This window comes from Parasteatoda tepidariorum, chromosome 9 (genome assembly GCF_982258835.1).
Source record: "Parasteatoda tepidariorum strain Cologne lab strain chromosome 9, Ptep-v5.0, whole genome shotgun sequence".
NCBI lineage: Eukaryota > Metazoa > Arthropoda > Arachnida > Araneae > Theridiidae > Parasteatoda > Parasteatoda tepidariorum.
Window position 1 is genome coordinate 91,613,228 of NC_141763.1, and position 17,883 is coordinate 91,631,110.

The window sequence follows — 17,883 nt, forward strand, 5'->3', positions numbered from 1 at the left end:
ACGACTAATTTTTTTCAGTCATTGAAATAACTGAGAGATTTTCCAATTTTAACTTTGCATATTGCTACGAATATAATTATCTATCTGCAACGCAGAGGCAACTTTTTATTGAGGAAGATTATATTCGATAAGAAAGATGCAATTTGAGTTATGAGATAATTATTTTCCTGATCTCTTGAATTAGAAATTATTTTCCTAATCTTCTAAAAATAATCAAAACATTAAATTGATAATGACTACATTCATGACTTCCATGATTAAATTTTTTACCTTCAATCAATGAACGACTAATTTTTTTCAGTCATTGAAATAACTGAGAGATTTTCCAATTTTAACTTTGCATATTGCTACGAATATAATTATCTATCTGCAACGCAGAGGCAACTTTTTATTGAGGAAGATTATATTCGATAAGAAAGATGCAATTTGAGTTATGAGATAATTATTTTCCTGATCTCTTGAATTAGAAATTATTTTCCTAATCTTCTAAAAATAATCAAAACATTAAATTGATAATGACTACATTCATGACTTCCATGATTAAATTTTTTACCTTCAATCAATGAACGACTAATTTTTTTCAGTCATTGAAATAATTGAGAGATTTTCCAATTTTAACTTTGCATATTGTTACGAATATAATTATCTATCAGCAACGGAGAGGCAACTTTTTATTGAGGAAGATTATATTCGATAAGAAAGATGCAATTTGAGTTATGAGATAATTATTTTCCTGATCTCTTGAATTAGAAATTATTTTCCTAATCTTCTAAAAATAATCAAAACATTAAATTGATAATGACTACATTCATGACTTCCATGATTAAATTTTTTACCTTCAATCAATGAACGACTAATTTTTTTCAGTCATTGAAATAACTGAGAGATTTTCCAATTTTAACTTTGCATATTGTTACGAATATAATTATCTATCTGCAACGCAGAGGCAACTTTTTATTGAGGAAGATTATATTCGATAAGAAAGATGCAATTTGAGTTATGAGATAATTATTTTCCTGATCTCTTGAATTAGAAATTATTTTCCTAATCTTCTAAAAATAATCAAAACATTAAATTGATAATGACTACATTCATGACTTCCATGATTAAATTTTTTACCTTCAATCAATGAACGACTAATTTTTTTCAGTCATTGAAATAACTGAGAGATTTTCCAATTTTAACTTTGCATATTGCTACGAATATAATTATCTATCTGCAACGCAGAGGCAACTTTTTATTGAGGAAGATTATATTCGATAAGAAAGATGCAATTTGAGTTATGAGATAATTATTTTCCTGATCTCTTGAATTAGAAATTATTTTCCTAATCTTCTAAAAATAATCAAAACATTAAATTGATAATGACTACATTCATGACTTCCATGATTAAATTTTTTACCTTCAATCAATGAACGACTAATTTTTTTCAGTCATTGAAATAATTGAGAGATTTTCCAATTTTAACTCTACATATTGTTACGAATATAATTATCTATCAGCAACGGAGAGGCAACTTTTTATTGAGGAAGATTATATTCGATAAGAAAGATTCAATTTGAGTTATTAGATAATCATTTTCCTGATCTCTTGAATTAGAAATTATTTTCCTAATCTTCTAAAAATAATCAAAACATTAAATTGATAATGACTAGATTCATGACTTCCATGATCAAATTTTTTACCTTCAATCAATGAACGACTAATTTTTTTCAGTCATTGAAATAACTGAGAGATTTTCCAATTTTAACTCTACATATTGTTACGAATATAATTATCTATCAGCAACGGAGAGGCAACTTTTTATTAAGGACGATTATATTTAAGAAAAAAAGATTCAATTTGAGTTCCTAACGTAAATCGAGTTCGAACTCAAAGACTCTAAATGTACTTTTTCAATTCAGCATCCTGTTTATCTTTGGATGCACTTAAAAAAAAAAACAGCAACGATGCCAGTCACCCGACTGAAATTTCAAAGCAATTACATGTTTTGATGGATGATTATATTCTAATACGGAGAAAAATTTTATAATTCAGTTATCATTTCGAAACAGAGACATCAACATAGAATTGTACTTCATGGACGACGTCAAAATGTATGTTATATGCACTGCCATGATGGATTGATCGGAATAAATTATTTGCATTCGTAATAGAGTAGGTATAGAATAACACGCTTTTGATTATATAGTAGCAGTGAAGCGGGATACTAAAACAGTTTATTTTGTTAAAAAAAGTATTTAAGTTTTGATTGGGTTTTAAGTTTGATGACAAAATATTTTAATATTTCGAAAATTCTACGTTTGAAATTGTTTATTTATAAAATGGAACATAATTTATTCTATATTGCTATTCAAATCACATAGTATTATGTTTTTATTCATATTAATTATACAGAGAAGAAAAGGGATGTAATATATTAGTTTTCCGCCTATTTTTTTTATACAAATTGCAAGTTAAGAGTGTTAAATTATGACTGTATTATCTGATCGGTAATTATGATTATAAAAGCTACAGAATCTAAAATGATAACATTTTAACTAAAGGACACTATAATTTGAATAATGTGTTTCGTAAAATTTGAGTCGCGTATTTTTTAAAAATAATAATTTCGTAATTCATGACTTGATTTTGAATTGTATGTCAAAGCATCTCGTAGTTTTTTTCCTTTTAATTCAAATATATTTTTTTATAATGTATTCAGAGTTTTGTTCCTAGCATTTAAAAATTTTTTTGATAATTATTATAATCCAAAATATGTATACAGGTTTCATATTTTTTATAACTGTTTGATAAATGATGTTACACTTTTCGTACATTTGTTAGTTAAGCGAAACGAAGTCTCATATTTTACACAATTGTTAATTAAATCAGGTTTTATAATTTGCACAATTGTTAGTTGAATGAGGTATTGAATGAATATTTTGTGCAATTGTTATTTTAACGAAGATTCATATTTTTCCTAAATGATAGCTAAATATCAGGTTTTATGATTTCTTTTCTTCTTTTTGATAATTTTTATTATTATCTTTCGTGTATCATTCACAAGTATGAAATTTTTTGCACCAATTTTTAAACGTTTCAAGTCCAGAATGATGAAAGCAGAAAATATGAACTGACTGCAGTCACAAATTTTAAATTTATTAATTTGAAATTATTGTTTAAAATCGTTTTTTTTTTAATGTCAAGTTATAAAAAAATATTTATTCAAGTCTTACAAATGAGTAAGCAAAATTGCACTTGAATATTTTGCATAATTATTAATTATATGAGGTTTGATAATTTGCACACATGTTAGTTAAATAAACTCCTATTTTTCTTCTATCTTTCTCTCTCTCTTTCTTTCTTTCTTTTTTTTTTTTTTTTTTTTTTTTTTTGAATTTTTTGCATTTTAATTAAATTTGGTTCCATATTTTGTATACTTTATCGAAAAATGAGGTTTCAGAATTTACACAATTTTTAGCTAGATGAGATTTCATAATGTGCTCAATTCTTTGTTAAATGCGGTTTCATATTTTGAATAAGTTTTAGAAAGTTAAAGTTTCATAACTTGCACAGTTTTAAATAAATGAGTTTACGTAATTTGCTCAGTATGAGTTAAATGAGATTTATGTTATTCACAACTATATTAGTCAAATAAAGTTTCACATGCTTTACACTTGTTAGTTAAATGAGGTTTTAGAAGTTTTACAATTATTAGTTAAAACAGGTTTCATACTTTGCATGCTTGTTAAACAAGTGGTGTTTCATACTTCGCACAACAGTTAGTTAAAACAAGTTTAATAATTTAAATAGATTTTTTAAACAAAAATTATTAAAACTGATTTATTTTCTTAGACTGAGTTATAAGTATTTTAAAATTCAAAAATGATATTTTGTAAGCGAGGGAAAATGCCAAGATTAATTTAATCAAAAACACTCTACATATATTCATATAAAAATACACAACCACTAAGGTTAAACAATAGTTCTGAATCAATTAACTTTCAATCAAATAAATGCTTTTAGATATTTAATTAATTTATAATTTCTAATATAACAAAAAAAACTTATTGGAATTTTTCATTACGTTTTTCGTAATTAAAAGACGTGCCTTAAATGCCATTTAAGAGGCAAATATTAATCATATAAGCTATGTATTAAACCTCACAGCTGAAAAAAACTTAATGAAAAACTGAGTACACATCAGAATAATGCGTTTAAGAACACTTACGGAAGGGAGAGGGGGGAGGCAGGCGTTGGAATGCTAAACCACGTAAAAAACTACTCCGATGACAAATAGTTCTTTGCTTTCCACGTGAGCACCCATATTTTGTATTGTTTTTTCAATTATGCGGATACATTATAATTCCTTATTTGCTACAGTAAATTATATTTTAGTGGTAGAAAAACACACAAATACCTCCCCCTCCCCTACTTTTTATCAACGCTTTCAATCTGAATTCTTGGAGGACGGTGCATTGTTCTTAAGTAAATAATAACCGTAAGTCTGAAAGGAGAATGATTTATACAAGAATTCCACCCCGTAGTAAGATTCGGCTGGGAAAAAAACATAGTAGGCGTGAGAAATTTCAATCTAATTGTTGGCCACGGGTAACTGGTAACGACATTCGATTGTTTTAGAGGATGCTATAAAGTGGGAGAAGTTCTTGATCGAGAATTCTGTTTCTATTCCATTAGTATTTAAAATTTAAATTATTAAAAAAGTGAACACAGAGTAAAGTATGAAGTTTTAAATGCTGAATTTTTTTTCTTCAGAGTATCAAAACACAAATTTTGGCAAAATTACTTCCTCACTAAGAGAGAAAAAAATCTGGTAAAATTAATATATTTATGATATTATTAATGTATTTATGATATTATGTAAATGATATTTCTTGTAAACAAAAAAAAGAATAAAGAAAATCTGGTAATAAAGCTAAATTATGTTTAAGAAGATGCTATAAAGCGAGAGAAGTTTTTAATCGCAATTTCTGTTTCATCAGCATTAGTAATTTAAAATTTAAACTATGCGGTGAATAAGCCATTCATTTGGAAATTTTTCCACACATATATTGTAACAGTTTAACGGAAATTCTGGTTTTCAAAGTTATTGTTCCAATTACCTCATACTTAGGAAAAAATACAAAACTAAAATGTAAATTTAACCGAGAAAATATCTTTTTACCATATGCTCTAAGTTATTATAATAAAATTACCAAATCTTATCACATTTACCAAATTTTAACCAATATTATAAAAAATTACTGTACTTTTAACTTGCCAAAGTCATTACCATAGTGCTTCGGCAAAAATGACCGAGATTTTTAGTGCTTCCATACAGCCAGAAATAAGGTACATTTTACCATATTATGGTAGTTTTGACCAAATTTTTATTTCTCCAGAGCATTGTTTAATTTGAATACTTCTACCATTATTTGTTTGCATTTTGATATTTCGGGAAAAAATTAACCATCGAAAATTTCATAGTTTAATCTGGGTTGGTATGAACTCATTTTTGACTATTTTAAATTTCAAATTAAGGTTGAGGCAAAACAGAGTTTGCCATGAATTGTTTCTGCCCTGTTATAGTCAGAGGCGCTGAGAATTAATATTTTTGGGAGAAGGTAAATTCCAATTTTGCCGAATAATATTCCTAATTTAACTGAATTACAATTAAGTGTTAATTTAATTTGCTTCAATAAAAAATTAATTAGTTTGTTGCTATTATTTTCCCAATGTGTTAAGTATTGCCACCAATGTATAATTGATTTAACTATCTTGTAGTTAATTTAATTATGCTAATAAAAGTGCCGCTTAGTGGTTAAGACACTGAACTGTGCCACAATCAGGTGTCTGTCATGAAATTATGGAATCTTTACCTCTACAACCCCCTGGCCCACAAAGGAGTGTTGGAGGGATTGTTTTACTTTTATTCAAAGTCAATTAAATAAATAATGAACCATTCGATTAAAAAATATTTAAAAAAAATTAAATCGCAGCTAAAATTAAGAAATGATTTTTCACTATCCCATGAATCGAATAATAGATAAATAATCGAATACTAAATAAGAAGTAGAATTTCTAAAAAAGGGTACACTTGTTGTACCAGCTCATTCCGTACTATTTCAAAAATGATTCAAATTCGAAAAATTTTAAATACACTTCTATTTTTCATTCGGTGGTAAATACGTTTGAACAATCAAATTCAACCTGAAGGAAAAGAAAATTTTGAATGAAATATATATATTAAAAAATTTGAATCATGAAGATTTAAATTTAAAAATAATCCCTTTAAAATGAATAAAAACGTCGAAAGGAGGGTGGGAAAAAGTTAGTCTGACGTCACAAATGACGCGTCCTATGAGCAATAACCGGAAAGGAACGCGCATGAGTTAATTGAAGGCAAAGAAGTAATCGAAAAATTCTCCATATTAGTTTAGATAAATGTAAACATCGAATCCACTAATTAAAATAGTTCTTTTTTTAATGAAAAAATAATATTTTGTTTTTGTTATGCACAAAAGACTGGATAATGCATGCTTTATATACTTTTGTTCATCAAAATAGTCTAATAAATATGTGATGGTCGCTCAATAATTTCATTTTGTTTTCGAAATAAAAAGAAAGAAAAGAAATTTTCTTAACTATGTGGAATGGCCTAGCAAAATTTACCGAATAAAAAAACTCTTTGGGAAGTCAGAGTAACCTCCCGTGACCTCCCATCCCTACGTCCCTGGCTACAGTATCTTCTTAAGAGGGAAGGAGTGAGAACTGCTGCTTTTACCAATATGGTAGGGGAGAGTGGGGTCAATTGTAATATTTTTTACTTAACTATTTTTAGCTAACAAAAAATCCAATATATTATTAGTATTAATTGACAGACGAGTAAAGTAGACTATCGTCTACTAGAAAAAATAAATAAATACCTTATTTTAAATGTTATTATATTAGTTATTAACAATTTTTGACAGTCGTGCACTTGTTACAATTGTCCCCACTTACGGGGTCAATTGTATCAGTTCATAAATTCAACTAAAACATAGTTAAGCATACATATTATCATAGTTGTGATATATTTTTTTATTGATCAAAATAGTAGTGATATTTTACGAGTAAAAATAATAATGACCAGAGACCTAAAGGGATAAACTTTTAACTTTAAGGGGTTAAAAATTTTAATTTATGCTGTGAAAGGTGACAAATAAAATAATGCACATGCAGCATAATGTAAATGATATAGTAAACTATAGGTGGTTCTTAAAGAGTTAAGTAATGGTTTGTAAACATAAGATTATTTATTTTCAGCTGTTACAATCGTCCCCAAGACGCCATTTCAGCTTCATTTGTTAAAAACAATGCTAGTTAATTAAAAAAACTAATATTTTTTATTTATTGAAATGTTAATTAAGACGTCCACTTACATATTCGGTTAATAATTTTTATTTGTGTAAACAAAATTACTTTGTTACAATATAATATTCCAATGCCAAAAAAAGTACTTACGTAGCGTGAAAATATCTTTTGTGACGTAACTCTTTCAAAAGTACATAAAAATGGTTGCCAGCAGGAGGGTACACGTAGATTTATTAAATACACCTTGTGCGCCACCTAGGAACCAAATCTAGAACCCGACACTCGAAATTTTTGCTGTGTTACAATCGTACCTTGTTACAATTGACCCCACTCTCCCCTACCAATAAGATTTTCAAAAGGATAAAATTAATATAACTATATTTAAAATTATTAATTAGTAAATAATTATTAAAATATCTTTACGTCGATACATTCTTATAATTAAAACTGGTTCCCCCAGTTTTAATAATAAAAATGCATTGCAAAATATACTAAAATTTATTGAAAAATGATACACTGTGAAAACATATTGTTGATAGTATTGTCCCCACATATTGTATTGTCTCCACAATTGCTATTACCCAACTTTTGTTTTTAAACGATAAAAATCCATAACACCAAATTTAATAAAACCGAAACCAATTCGAAATTTAAATTTTAAAAAAAACGAAGAACTTTTATCTTAAGATATAATAAGAAAGTGACAGCAAAAAAGTATAATTTCCTTTCGATTTACGTTTCCTTTACATCAAGAAATCAAAGCAAGCCTAAGGAATAAAAATAAATTAATAAAATTAAATAAACTCTTTTAATCACCCCAAAACTAATTTTAAAAAACCACTCCAAAACTAATTTTAAAATCTAATCAAAGCTGTAAGTAATGCTTGATAGTCATATTTGAATTAAAAAGAATTCAATGGAAAGAGATTCCAAAGCATTTTAATGTATCAACAGATTTGGTTGCACAGATTTAATTTCAGATTTCATTGAGATAAAATTTAATTAATCATTTTTCTCGGTTGTCATTGCAACTTCGTCCGCGATCTTGTTCTTAAAATTCTGTTTTAGTTTTTGGTTTCTCAAAAAAAAAAAAACTTTATGAATGTTTTTTGTCAAAGAGATATGAATAATTGTGCAATTATTCAGTAGCATGCAGTTACCCTCCCGACAAACCGAAGAATTTATTTTACTGTTTCTGGTCAAATTATCAGACGCACTATAAGATGCCATGTAAAATCTTAATCATCAGTATATACTAGGGGTGGTGAACCTTTATGCACCAACGTGCCATTTTTTCTAAAAAATTTCTTAATGTTGTCATAGACGTGCCGACAAATAGTTTTGACTTCGTGATTATAGCGTAAGTAATAATACTAAATACTATCAACTCAAAACTATTTATTACAAAATAAAATACATTTTGCAATGTCTCAGTTTTACGCGTAATTCAACTTAAAGTAACATCCGTGTGACTTCTGTTGTTGCAGATTAGATGACAAATAACTTATATTAGGGTTATAAGATGTTAGTTTAAGCAAAACTGTTAATTAGTTTGCTAGTTATTTATTGTTAGCTTGTTTTTTTACGGTTATTAATTGCTTTTTCGGCCTTAATTGTTCAGTTTTCTGTGAATTTTAATTTAATTGTTATTATGCTTCATATCGGAACTTCGTGATCGGTAGCGTGCCCAAAATATTGTGTCGCGTGCCATAAATGGCACGCGTGCCATTGGTTCGCCATCCCTGGTATATACTATACAGCTTTATTGTTTTTACGGGACTGAAACCGGTTTGCGCTTGTTTACATTCACGTAACAATTGGTTAAATTAAGCGATACATAATATAAATTCGATGATTGGATAGATTAGACGATATATTATATAAATATAGAATATTTATTATATCAGGTATTATATTGTAATAATTAGATCAAATTATTCGACGCACTGTAGTTTTTAATAATTACATGTCAATTACAATTGCTCGAGTTTATATGCAATACTTTTGCATATTTAAACATAAATGTAATGGGTTTTTATTCGGGAGATTTTCTATATACTTCCTATTTATATTTATTTTTAAAGTATTTTTAAAGTAAAGTAACCAATTAATACACGAACGTAAACAAGTGCAAACCGGTTTCATCCGCGTTAAAGCAATAAAGCTGTATATTCATCATCATATCTGGCTAGACAGCCCAGGGTGGGCCAGTGCCTTCCTTTGAATTCGAATCCACTTCTCTCTACTTTTGACACTTGTTCGCCAGTTTTTCTCCTTTAGAGTAAGGAAATCAGTCTCAACTAAATCCAACCATCTGTATGTTATCACTTGCTAATTAAGATTTTACAAAAAATCTTATAGTGCGTCTAGTAATTTGGCCAGGGACTGTAGAACTTAATAATACAGCAAAAAATAAAAAAATAAATAAATGATAATCATCATTAAAATTAAATAAATTTAAAAAATAAATTGTTGGCCTAGTAAAAAAATGCAAAGCAAAATAATTAGAAATATAATTATTCAGTGCATTTGCACAAAAAGGTTTGATTCATATCGCCGACATTTAGCTGACACTGTCACCTCGCCGACAGCTTGTTTCCCCGACTATAGTCCATTCCACCTTAAGTTGGCACTGGAGAGAAAGGTAGGTAGACCGGATTACATGGAAACTGGGTTACTCTTTAAGTCAGTACGGGGATGAGGTAGCAACAAAGGGAGAGAAAGTGGCCAGTATTCATATTTCCCAGTAAAAAGTTACGGATCAAATTACGATAAAAAGTATCGGCACTCAGTTTACCGGTACGTTTTATCGTAAAATTCATTTTTCGCCATTTTTTTCGTTTTTCATTTGCGGAACAAAAATATCTTATACACTGTAATTTATACAGAAATAGTTGCAGTAAAATCACTGAACAAATCTAATTAAATAAATATTTCTATAAAAATTACGGAATAATATTTTACGATAAAAATGGATTTTAAGGAAAAATGGATTTTACGATTGTGGACAGCAAGTGCCGTAATTTGATCCGTAATTTTTTGCTGTGCTCATCCCAAACTTTTTTTTATTAATTGATTTTCTTTATTTCAAGTTTTTTTAAGCCAAAAACTTTTTTAAGTTATTTTACTTTAAATGAGTCTTTATTTTGAGGAAATTATAAATATGCAATTAAGTAACTTACTTAATAGTTTGGTTATTGCTGAGAACTTGAGAAGAAATTATTAATTATTAGCACTGTTGAGATGTCTCAAGTTTGAAATGGAATACAATGCCAAATTTAATTTTTAATTTATTTTTCTTGAATATCAATTTAATAATAGTTTAAAACTAATTGAAGAATGTTTAATTAAAGTTTTACTTTCAGAAAAATAATTTAAATGAATTGTTTTCACAAATAATTCGGTTTGAACATCCTTGGGAATGGTTCAACATATAGTTTTTTTATGGCCCTGCTAGCATAAATTATTGTTTCGTTATTTTATTTTTATATTCGCTTAACATTTCAATTCGTTATTTTATATTCGCTTAAAATTTCAATATCGTAACTATATTTTCGTGAACCACCGGTAGGAAAACAATAGGATACATGCAAGTGACGTAGTGTGGACAGTATCGATTCTGATTGGTTGTAGAAACATAGCATTTGTTTACGTTAGCAACTGTTCTTTCCTTTATATTTCGAGTAAGCCAAGTCCGTCAAGAATTAATTCTCTTAAGAGACTCATTCTATATTCTTTCACTATGTATTTCCTGCTTAACACAAAGACAGGCACCATGGCACCATACCATGTAGAACATAAAAAAATATTTAATTAAAATTATTTGAAATTGTTTTTCGGTAAATGAAAAGAAAAATTTTCGTGGTTAAACTGAAATAAAAATAAGAAGACAAAGTTTTAAAAAAAGTCATTAACAGTTTCAGATGATTTGATAATTTATTGATTAAATTTTTTTTTATATATAATTTTAGTTTTCTCCCTCCTTCCATACGGTGCTGTGTGAACGGTGCTGCATTTCTGGTAAAAAAGTAGATAAATAAACAAATATATAAATGAATAAGACTTCAACACTAAATGAACGCTGATTTAGAACTTACATCACTGCATCCACTCCTTATTGACTGTAAATTTCGGTCGAGAGTAAAGAGCACTCTTTAGCTTAGGAAATAGATTTTTAGTTATTATAAATGCTACTTGATAATTTTAAACGAGAAAACTTAACCCATCTGTCATCTTTAAAAAATCATTAAATGCCAATTTGAAATTTAAAAGCTTATCTGATATTAAAGAAAAGAGATATTAAAACTCTTTATTTGATGACTTTAACCCTTTCTATACCAACCCTTTCATTCCGCTACTTAATCGATCACAGAACCATGTAACGACCCCCCGAGGTGCAGCCCGATTAATCGATGACAGGCTCTGCTTCATAACGATTCCTCCATTAATGAGACCGAAGGGGTGTTTTCAAGCGTGTTGCCACAGCGGCAATTGTAATTACAGGGTGAGGTATCTTTTGGTGACGAAAAGGCAAGGTTGCAGTTAAGAAGGGAGAGTGGGTCATCTTTTATTAAGTTTGCCGTCTGCTTTTGTAAATGATCTTTATTTGTTTATTTTTTTTAATCTGTTCTTTGAGTGTATAATTTTATTATTTGGGAGTGGGTGTGACGCTTTGGAGTTAAGCAGACATATTTATTGAAGTATTTTACAACTTAAACAAATTATTTTTTTTCCTTCTGAGTTCAAACTGTACTGTTACAATTTTCCGAATAAATAACTTAGAAATCTTATCAATTTTTTAAAAATTTTTTTTGGATGAGAAATCGAGAAATCAATTTCCTTTAAAAGTCTCTTATATAAATTTTTCCAGATTTTATTCGTATAAAATTATAAATGTTGCAAAGTTTAAACTAAAACTTTACAATCTTAAAGTATTGAACGTACATTATTTTACTGAGTGAATAATAAATAGAAAAAAAAGCTACAAACAACCATTAAAACTATGGAAGACGATTTGTTGGTTCTGTTAGCGATTGTCTCACAACGTCATGAACTTGGTAGGTTAGTATTTTATTTACGTCGCACTGCCGTCACAATTTTGATGATCCTCTGCAGAGGGGATTGCACCTCCGCTTTGGTAGCCTAACGACCTGTGCGAGAAGTCGAGCACTTAACGGTCGAGTAGTTTAACGAGGACTGATACCGCGCACCCTCAGTCCCTACGTAGGTTTATCAAAGTGGTTACCCGCCCTATTAATGACCACAGCCAGTGATGTTTGACTTTGGTGATCTGCTGGGAACCACGTCTTTACGATCAGTCCACTTCGTGACGTCATGAACTAGGAGACTTACTGAAAAAGTCTACATGCCATTGACTAAGGAGGAAGTATTACCTGATGTTGAGGTTTGAGTTCGAGATTAGTTAGATAGTTTGAGTTTCCTGTGCTGGCAACATCTTATTGTTTTTATATTCTTTTTGGATGTAAATAAAAGTTAAGTTTTCAGTTTGTTCTACGTGACTTTCAGTCTGATTTGCTCTCAACAAAATCCAACATTTGGTGCCGAAATAACTAGGTAAGTCATACTGAACCTTTTATAATTACTTTCGTCAAAGTTCTGAATTGGAATGGCTACCGGTAGTGAAAAACTTGTAATATTTAAACGCAAACGAACAACGCTACGTACCGCCATTACGAAACTAACGACGAAATTGAACGATGCTGCTAGTACACAAACTGAAAAGGAATACAACATTGAACGTTTACAAGATAAAATAAAAGAATTAACCTTGGCAGACGATGAAATACATAATTTTTTAAATGATGAAGAATATCAGGAAGACATAATAGAATGCGAAAGATACACAGAATATGCTCATTTGGCGTTATTTAATTTCAAAAGAACAGCGAATCGGAACACGAATTCAATTTCTGAAACATCGCCAACAGCTGCCAATATAAATAATTTTTCAGCTTCGCCTTCAAATGTTACAGTAAAGTTGCCTACAATAAAAATAAATACGTTTTACGGCGAAATTGAAGAATTCCATAGTTTTTGGGAGCGTTTTGAAAACTGTATCGACAAAAACGAAAGTTTATCGCTGATTGACAAGCATGTTTTTTTGCGGGGATATTTAGATGGAGAAGCAAAACGAATAGTTGATGGAATTAATATAACTGCAGAAACATATGCAACAACAAAGAATATTTTGAAATCGAAATATGGCGATAAAGATAAAATAATACAGGCTCATCTCGATTATTTAGAAAACTTAAAACCTGTCAAAAATCACTCTCCAGCAGCAATAAATGAGTTATATATTGATTGTAATCGAAGAATAGAGGCTTTAGATGCTTTAGGAGAAAAAACTCAATCATACGGAAGAATTTTGGCTCCTAAAATACTTCGTGCTTTTCCTCATGAAATCTGTCGTAACTGGATTGTACATGCCAAACGTGAAAATTTTGGTGAAAGCGATATTTCAAAATTAATGAAATTTTTATCAGAAGAGGTCGAGGGATCAATTACTGCAAGTAATATTAAAGGTTCACTTGCTCCAGATTATCCTATTAAATCCTCCTTAGAAAATTTTAACGTGAATTCTAAATCAGCTACCAAAAGTAAAATAATGTCACCCTTTTGTCCTTTCTGTGAAACTGTCGGACATTGGCCTCAACAGTGCAATGTTGTAACGGACATAGACGTGCGCATACAGAAATTGAAGACTAGTAATAGATGTTTTTTGTGCACTAACCGAGGACATACCAAAAAAAATTGCCCTCGTAGAGAAAAATTTTTCTGTTCCAAATGCAAGAGAAAACACCATACATCAATATGCAAACCTCTAACCAATGAGCAGCCTGTGGCTACATCTACAAACAAAATTGATGTATCGCCTTCCAGTTTCGTTCATTTGCAAACTGCACGAGTTTTCATAACTGGGCCCACTGGCATTACAAAATTGACACGTTGTCTATTGGATGGTGGAAGTCAATCTAGTTTCGTTTCTTCTAATCTTGTGGATACTTTAAAACTTCCAGTCATTTGAACCAGACATTTGGACATTCAAGCCTTCGAATCCCCAGCTAATGTTGGCTACACGCGAAGACAAGTCAAATTTCAGTTATCAAGTATCTGGGACAAATCTAAAGTTAATGTTACTGCATTTGAAAGCTCCAACAAATATGCATCACACCTACCTTCATCAACGGATGTTTCCCTCTTTGCTAAAAACAAGCGAATGAAACTTGCTGATCCAGATGATTCATTGTCGAACTTACCAATTGAGATTTTAATCGGTGCAGATTACTACTGGATTGTTATGAATTCTGAAGCTCCAGTCAGGTTGTCGGATTCTCTGGCCTTGGTCCCATCAAGTTTTGGTTGGGTACTTAGTGGAACTCGATCACACGCAACAGTTTCCTTCATTTCAACGGTTCATAATGTTGATGTGGATACTTCAACTCAGGAATTAGATAATGTGGTACGAAATTTCTGGAACTTAGAGAGCATTGGTATACAACCAACACAACAAAAAATAAGTCCTCACAACTCTGAACTCTTAACGAACTTTCATCAATCTTTTGAAATCATCGATGGTAGAAGAGTTGTAAAATTGCCTTGGAAACCAGAAGTTCAACTTTCGTCGAACAATTATGAAGTTGCAATTTAACGATTTAAATCTTTAAAATGCAAATGAAAATGCATGCAAATTCAGACTTCAAAGTAAAATATATTGAGCACATGCAAGATTACATTGATAAAAAACACGTTGAAGTTGTTTCAGAAACACATAATGAGGAACGTTTATTTTACTTGCCCCATCATGCAGTAAAGAAAATCACAAATGGAGAAACTAAGTGGCGTATAGTTTTTGATGCATCTTCACATTCTCCAGGTCACCCATCTTTGAACGACGCTCTTGAAGTAGGACCAAATCTTCTTCCCGATATCTTAGCCACACTGTTGAGATTTAGACTTTCTAAAATAGCAATCACTAGTGATGGGCGACAAGCATTTCTGCAGCTGATTCTAGCAGAAGAAGACAGAGATGCAACACGATTTATTTGGTACAATACTACATATACTCCTGATGGGAGACTCCGCACTGAAGATAAAATTGTAACCTATCGATTCACACGTCTTCCATTTGGACTCGTCTCTAGTCCATTTTTATTAGCAGCTTCTCTTCGTGAATTGGCTAACAAAACACAAACAAGCATATCCTACAGCAACTAGACACATTGAGAATAACACCTATATGGATGATTTTGTAACCGGAACGTCTACGGATACTGAAGCTCTGATTCTTTGCCAAGAACTGCAGCAACTTACATCACTTATTAGCCTACCATTAGACAAATGGACTACAAATTCTAAGACTTTGAAAGATATGTGGAAACAAGAAAACGTCTCGTTTAAGGATATCACGCAAGTCTTGGGTGTTAAATGGGATACTAACAGTGATGTTTTTCAAATTGATGTGCAGACAAAAATTGTTCAAGCATGTAAAGAACCAGTAACAAAACGCTTACTACTGCAGTTGATGTCAAAGTTTTACGATCCTCTAGGCTTGTTTGCTCCAGTTACAGTAGTTGTGAAGATATTATTTCAAGATACATGGCTCAGTGGTATTCAGTGGGATGAACTATTACCTCCATCTGTAGCACAGCAGTGGCACAAGTGGATAAATGAATTACACTATCTGAATGAAATATGCATCCCAAGATGGATTAGCTTTTCCGAAAATTCCGACGTTACCATACATGTGTTTTGCGACGCTTCGGAACGTGCATATGGTGCTTGCTTGTACACGCTTCACGCAGATGATATTTCTACAGAGATCCATCTCATTTGCAGTCGAAATAAACTAGCCCCAATCAAAAGGGTCACCCTTCCGAGACTTGAATTGTTAGCTGCACTACTAGGAGCTCGCCTACTCCGATACTTTTGCAGGGAAACGAACATGAATTCCCACACTGCCATACTATGGAGCGATTCTACTGTAGCTTTAAGTTGGATAAAGGGAAATCCTAACCAGTGGAAAACATTTGTCTGCAACAGAACAACAGAAATTCTTCAAAACACTACTTCAGCACAATGGTGCCACTGTCCCGGTACAGATAACCCTGCGGATCATCTTACACGTGGTACCTTTCCATCACAATTATCGATTTTAGAATCTTGGTGGCACGGCCCGAAATGGCTAAAACATGATCCAGAAACTTGGCCTATCAAAGTTTTGTCTACACGTACACAACCTTTAGTTGACGCTGAATCACGAAAAATCAAATTTCAATCCTCCTCCGATGCAACTACAAAACCCATCATAGATATATCTCGTTATAGTTCTTACACGAAACTTCTTCGTGTGACTGCCTGGATTCTACGTTTTGTATACAACTGTAAGACTCAGCAACGCATAACTCATGAACTGAATTGTAATGAAATAGAGAAAGCTAAAAACTATTGGATACAAACTGTACAGAATCAATGTTTCTCAGCTGAAATAAATGCCTTAAAAGCTGAACGTCCCCTGCCGAAAAAATCCAAAATTTCCTGTTTCAATCCCTTTCTTGAAGATAATTATTTGCGCCTTGGGGGAAGGCTGCAATTTTCAAACATTTCTGCTGACACTCGACACCCTTTATTGCTCGATGGTAAACACTATTTTGTCCACCTTTTGATCCAGCATACACACATACGACTCCACCACTTAGGTGTGCGTATAATCCTGTCCGAGTTACGTTCAACCTTCTGGATTTTAAGAGGACGTCAAGCTATAAAGCAAGTTATTCACAAATGCCTACCTTGCAAGCTGTCCAAAGCGAAATACGGAAAACAAATCGAAGCTCCTTTACCTCCTGAAAGAGTTGTACCTTCTGCTCCATTTACTACCACAGGAATTGATTTTGCTGGACCCGTGAATATTCGATGTTTGAAATCAAGAGACACAGCCTACATAACACTATTTACTTGTGCAACAACACGTGCATTACACATTGAACTTGTGTCGGATCTTACCACAGACAAATTTCTTTTGGCACTACAACGTTTTGTTGGCCACAGAGGACTCCCACACACAATCTATACAGACAATGCTACCACTTTTCATGCAGCAAATAAGGACTTGATTCTGCTATGACATGTTCTGTCATCAGCTAAAACTCAGCAATATTATGCCCAAAATGGCATAACTTGGAAATTTATCGCCCCACGAGCGGCTTGGTGGGGAGGCTGGTGGGAACGCCTAATAGGAGTTGTCAAGCGATGTTTACGAAAGGTACTCGGACGAGCACTTCTTGACGAGGAAGGTCTGTCCACGGCCCTCATTGGAATAGAAGCCGCTCTGAACAGCCGACCTTTGGTATACGAAGATGGAAAAGATGACAGCTCCACAGCCTTAACACCAAGCCATTTCTTGACAGGACGAAAACTAACGGCCATTCCATCCAGCCCAAATAACAACACAAAGCTAAGAAAAATCTACAAGCAGCAGCAGGACTTACTCGACTGCTTTTGGAAAAAATGGTCTAAGGAATATTTGCT

At 31.4% G+C, this 17,883-nt stretch overlaps 2 protein-coding genes across 2 annotated transcripts; both read left to right on the forward strand.

The window, feature by feature from the left end:
* Positions 1-15,078: 15,078 nt before the first annotated feature.
* On the forward strand, positions 15,079-15,573 carry LOC147804329 (uncharacterized). The gene has a single exon (XM_087151529.1). It carries the CDS (start codon positions 15,079-15,081, stop codon positions 15,571-15,573), a length of 495 nt encoding a protein of 164 aa, XP_087007655.1.
* A 22-nt stretch (positions 15,574-15,595) lies between these two features.
* Positions 15,596-17,479, forward strand: LOC147804330 (uncharacterized). Its single transcript, XM_087151530.1, has 2 exons — positions 15,596-16,739; positions 16,839-17,479. Exons 1-2 carry the CDS (start codon positions 15,596-15,598, stop codon positions 17,477-17,479), a joined length of 1,785 nt encoding a protein of 594 aa, XP_087007656.1.
* Positions 17,480-17,883: the final 404 nt, after the last annotated feature.

Coding starts and splice junctions, on each gene's coding strand:
- LOC147804329 (XM_087151529.1), top strand. CDS start 15,079: ATGCAAGATTACATTGATAAAAAACACGTTGAAGTTGTTTCAGAAACA.
- LOC147804330 (XM_087151530.1), top strand. CDS start 15,596: ATGGATGATTTTGTAACCGGAACGTCTACGGATACTGAAGCTCTGATT. Junction 16,740..16,838: donor TCTACGTTTTGTATACAACT/GTAAGACTCAGC, acceptor AATGTTTCTCAG/CTGAAATAAATGCCTTAAAA.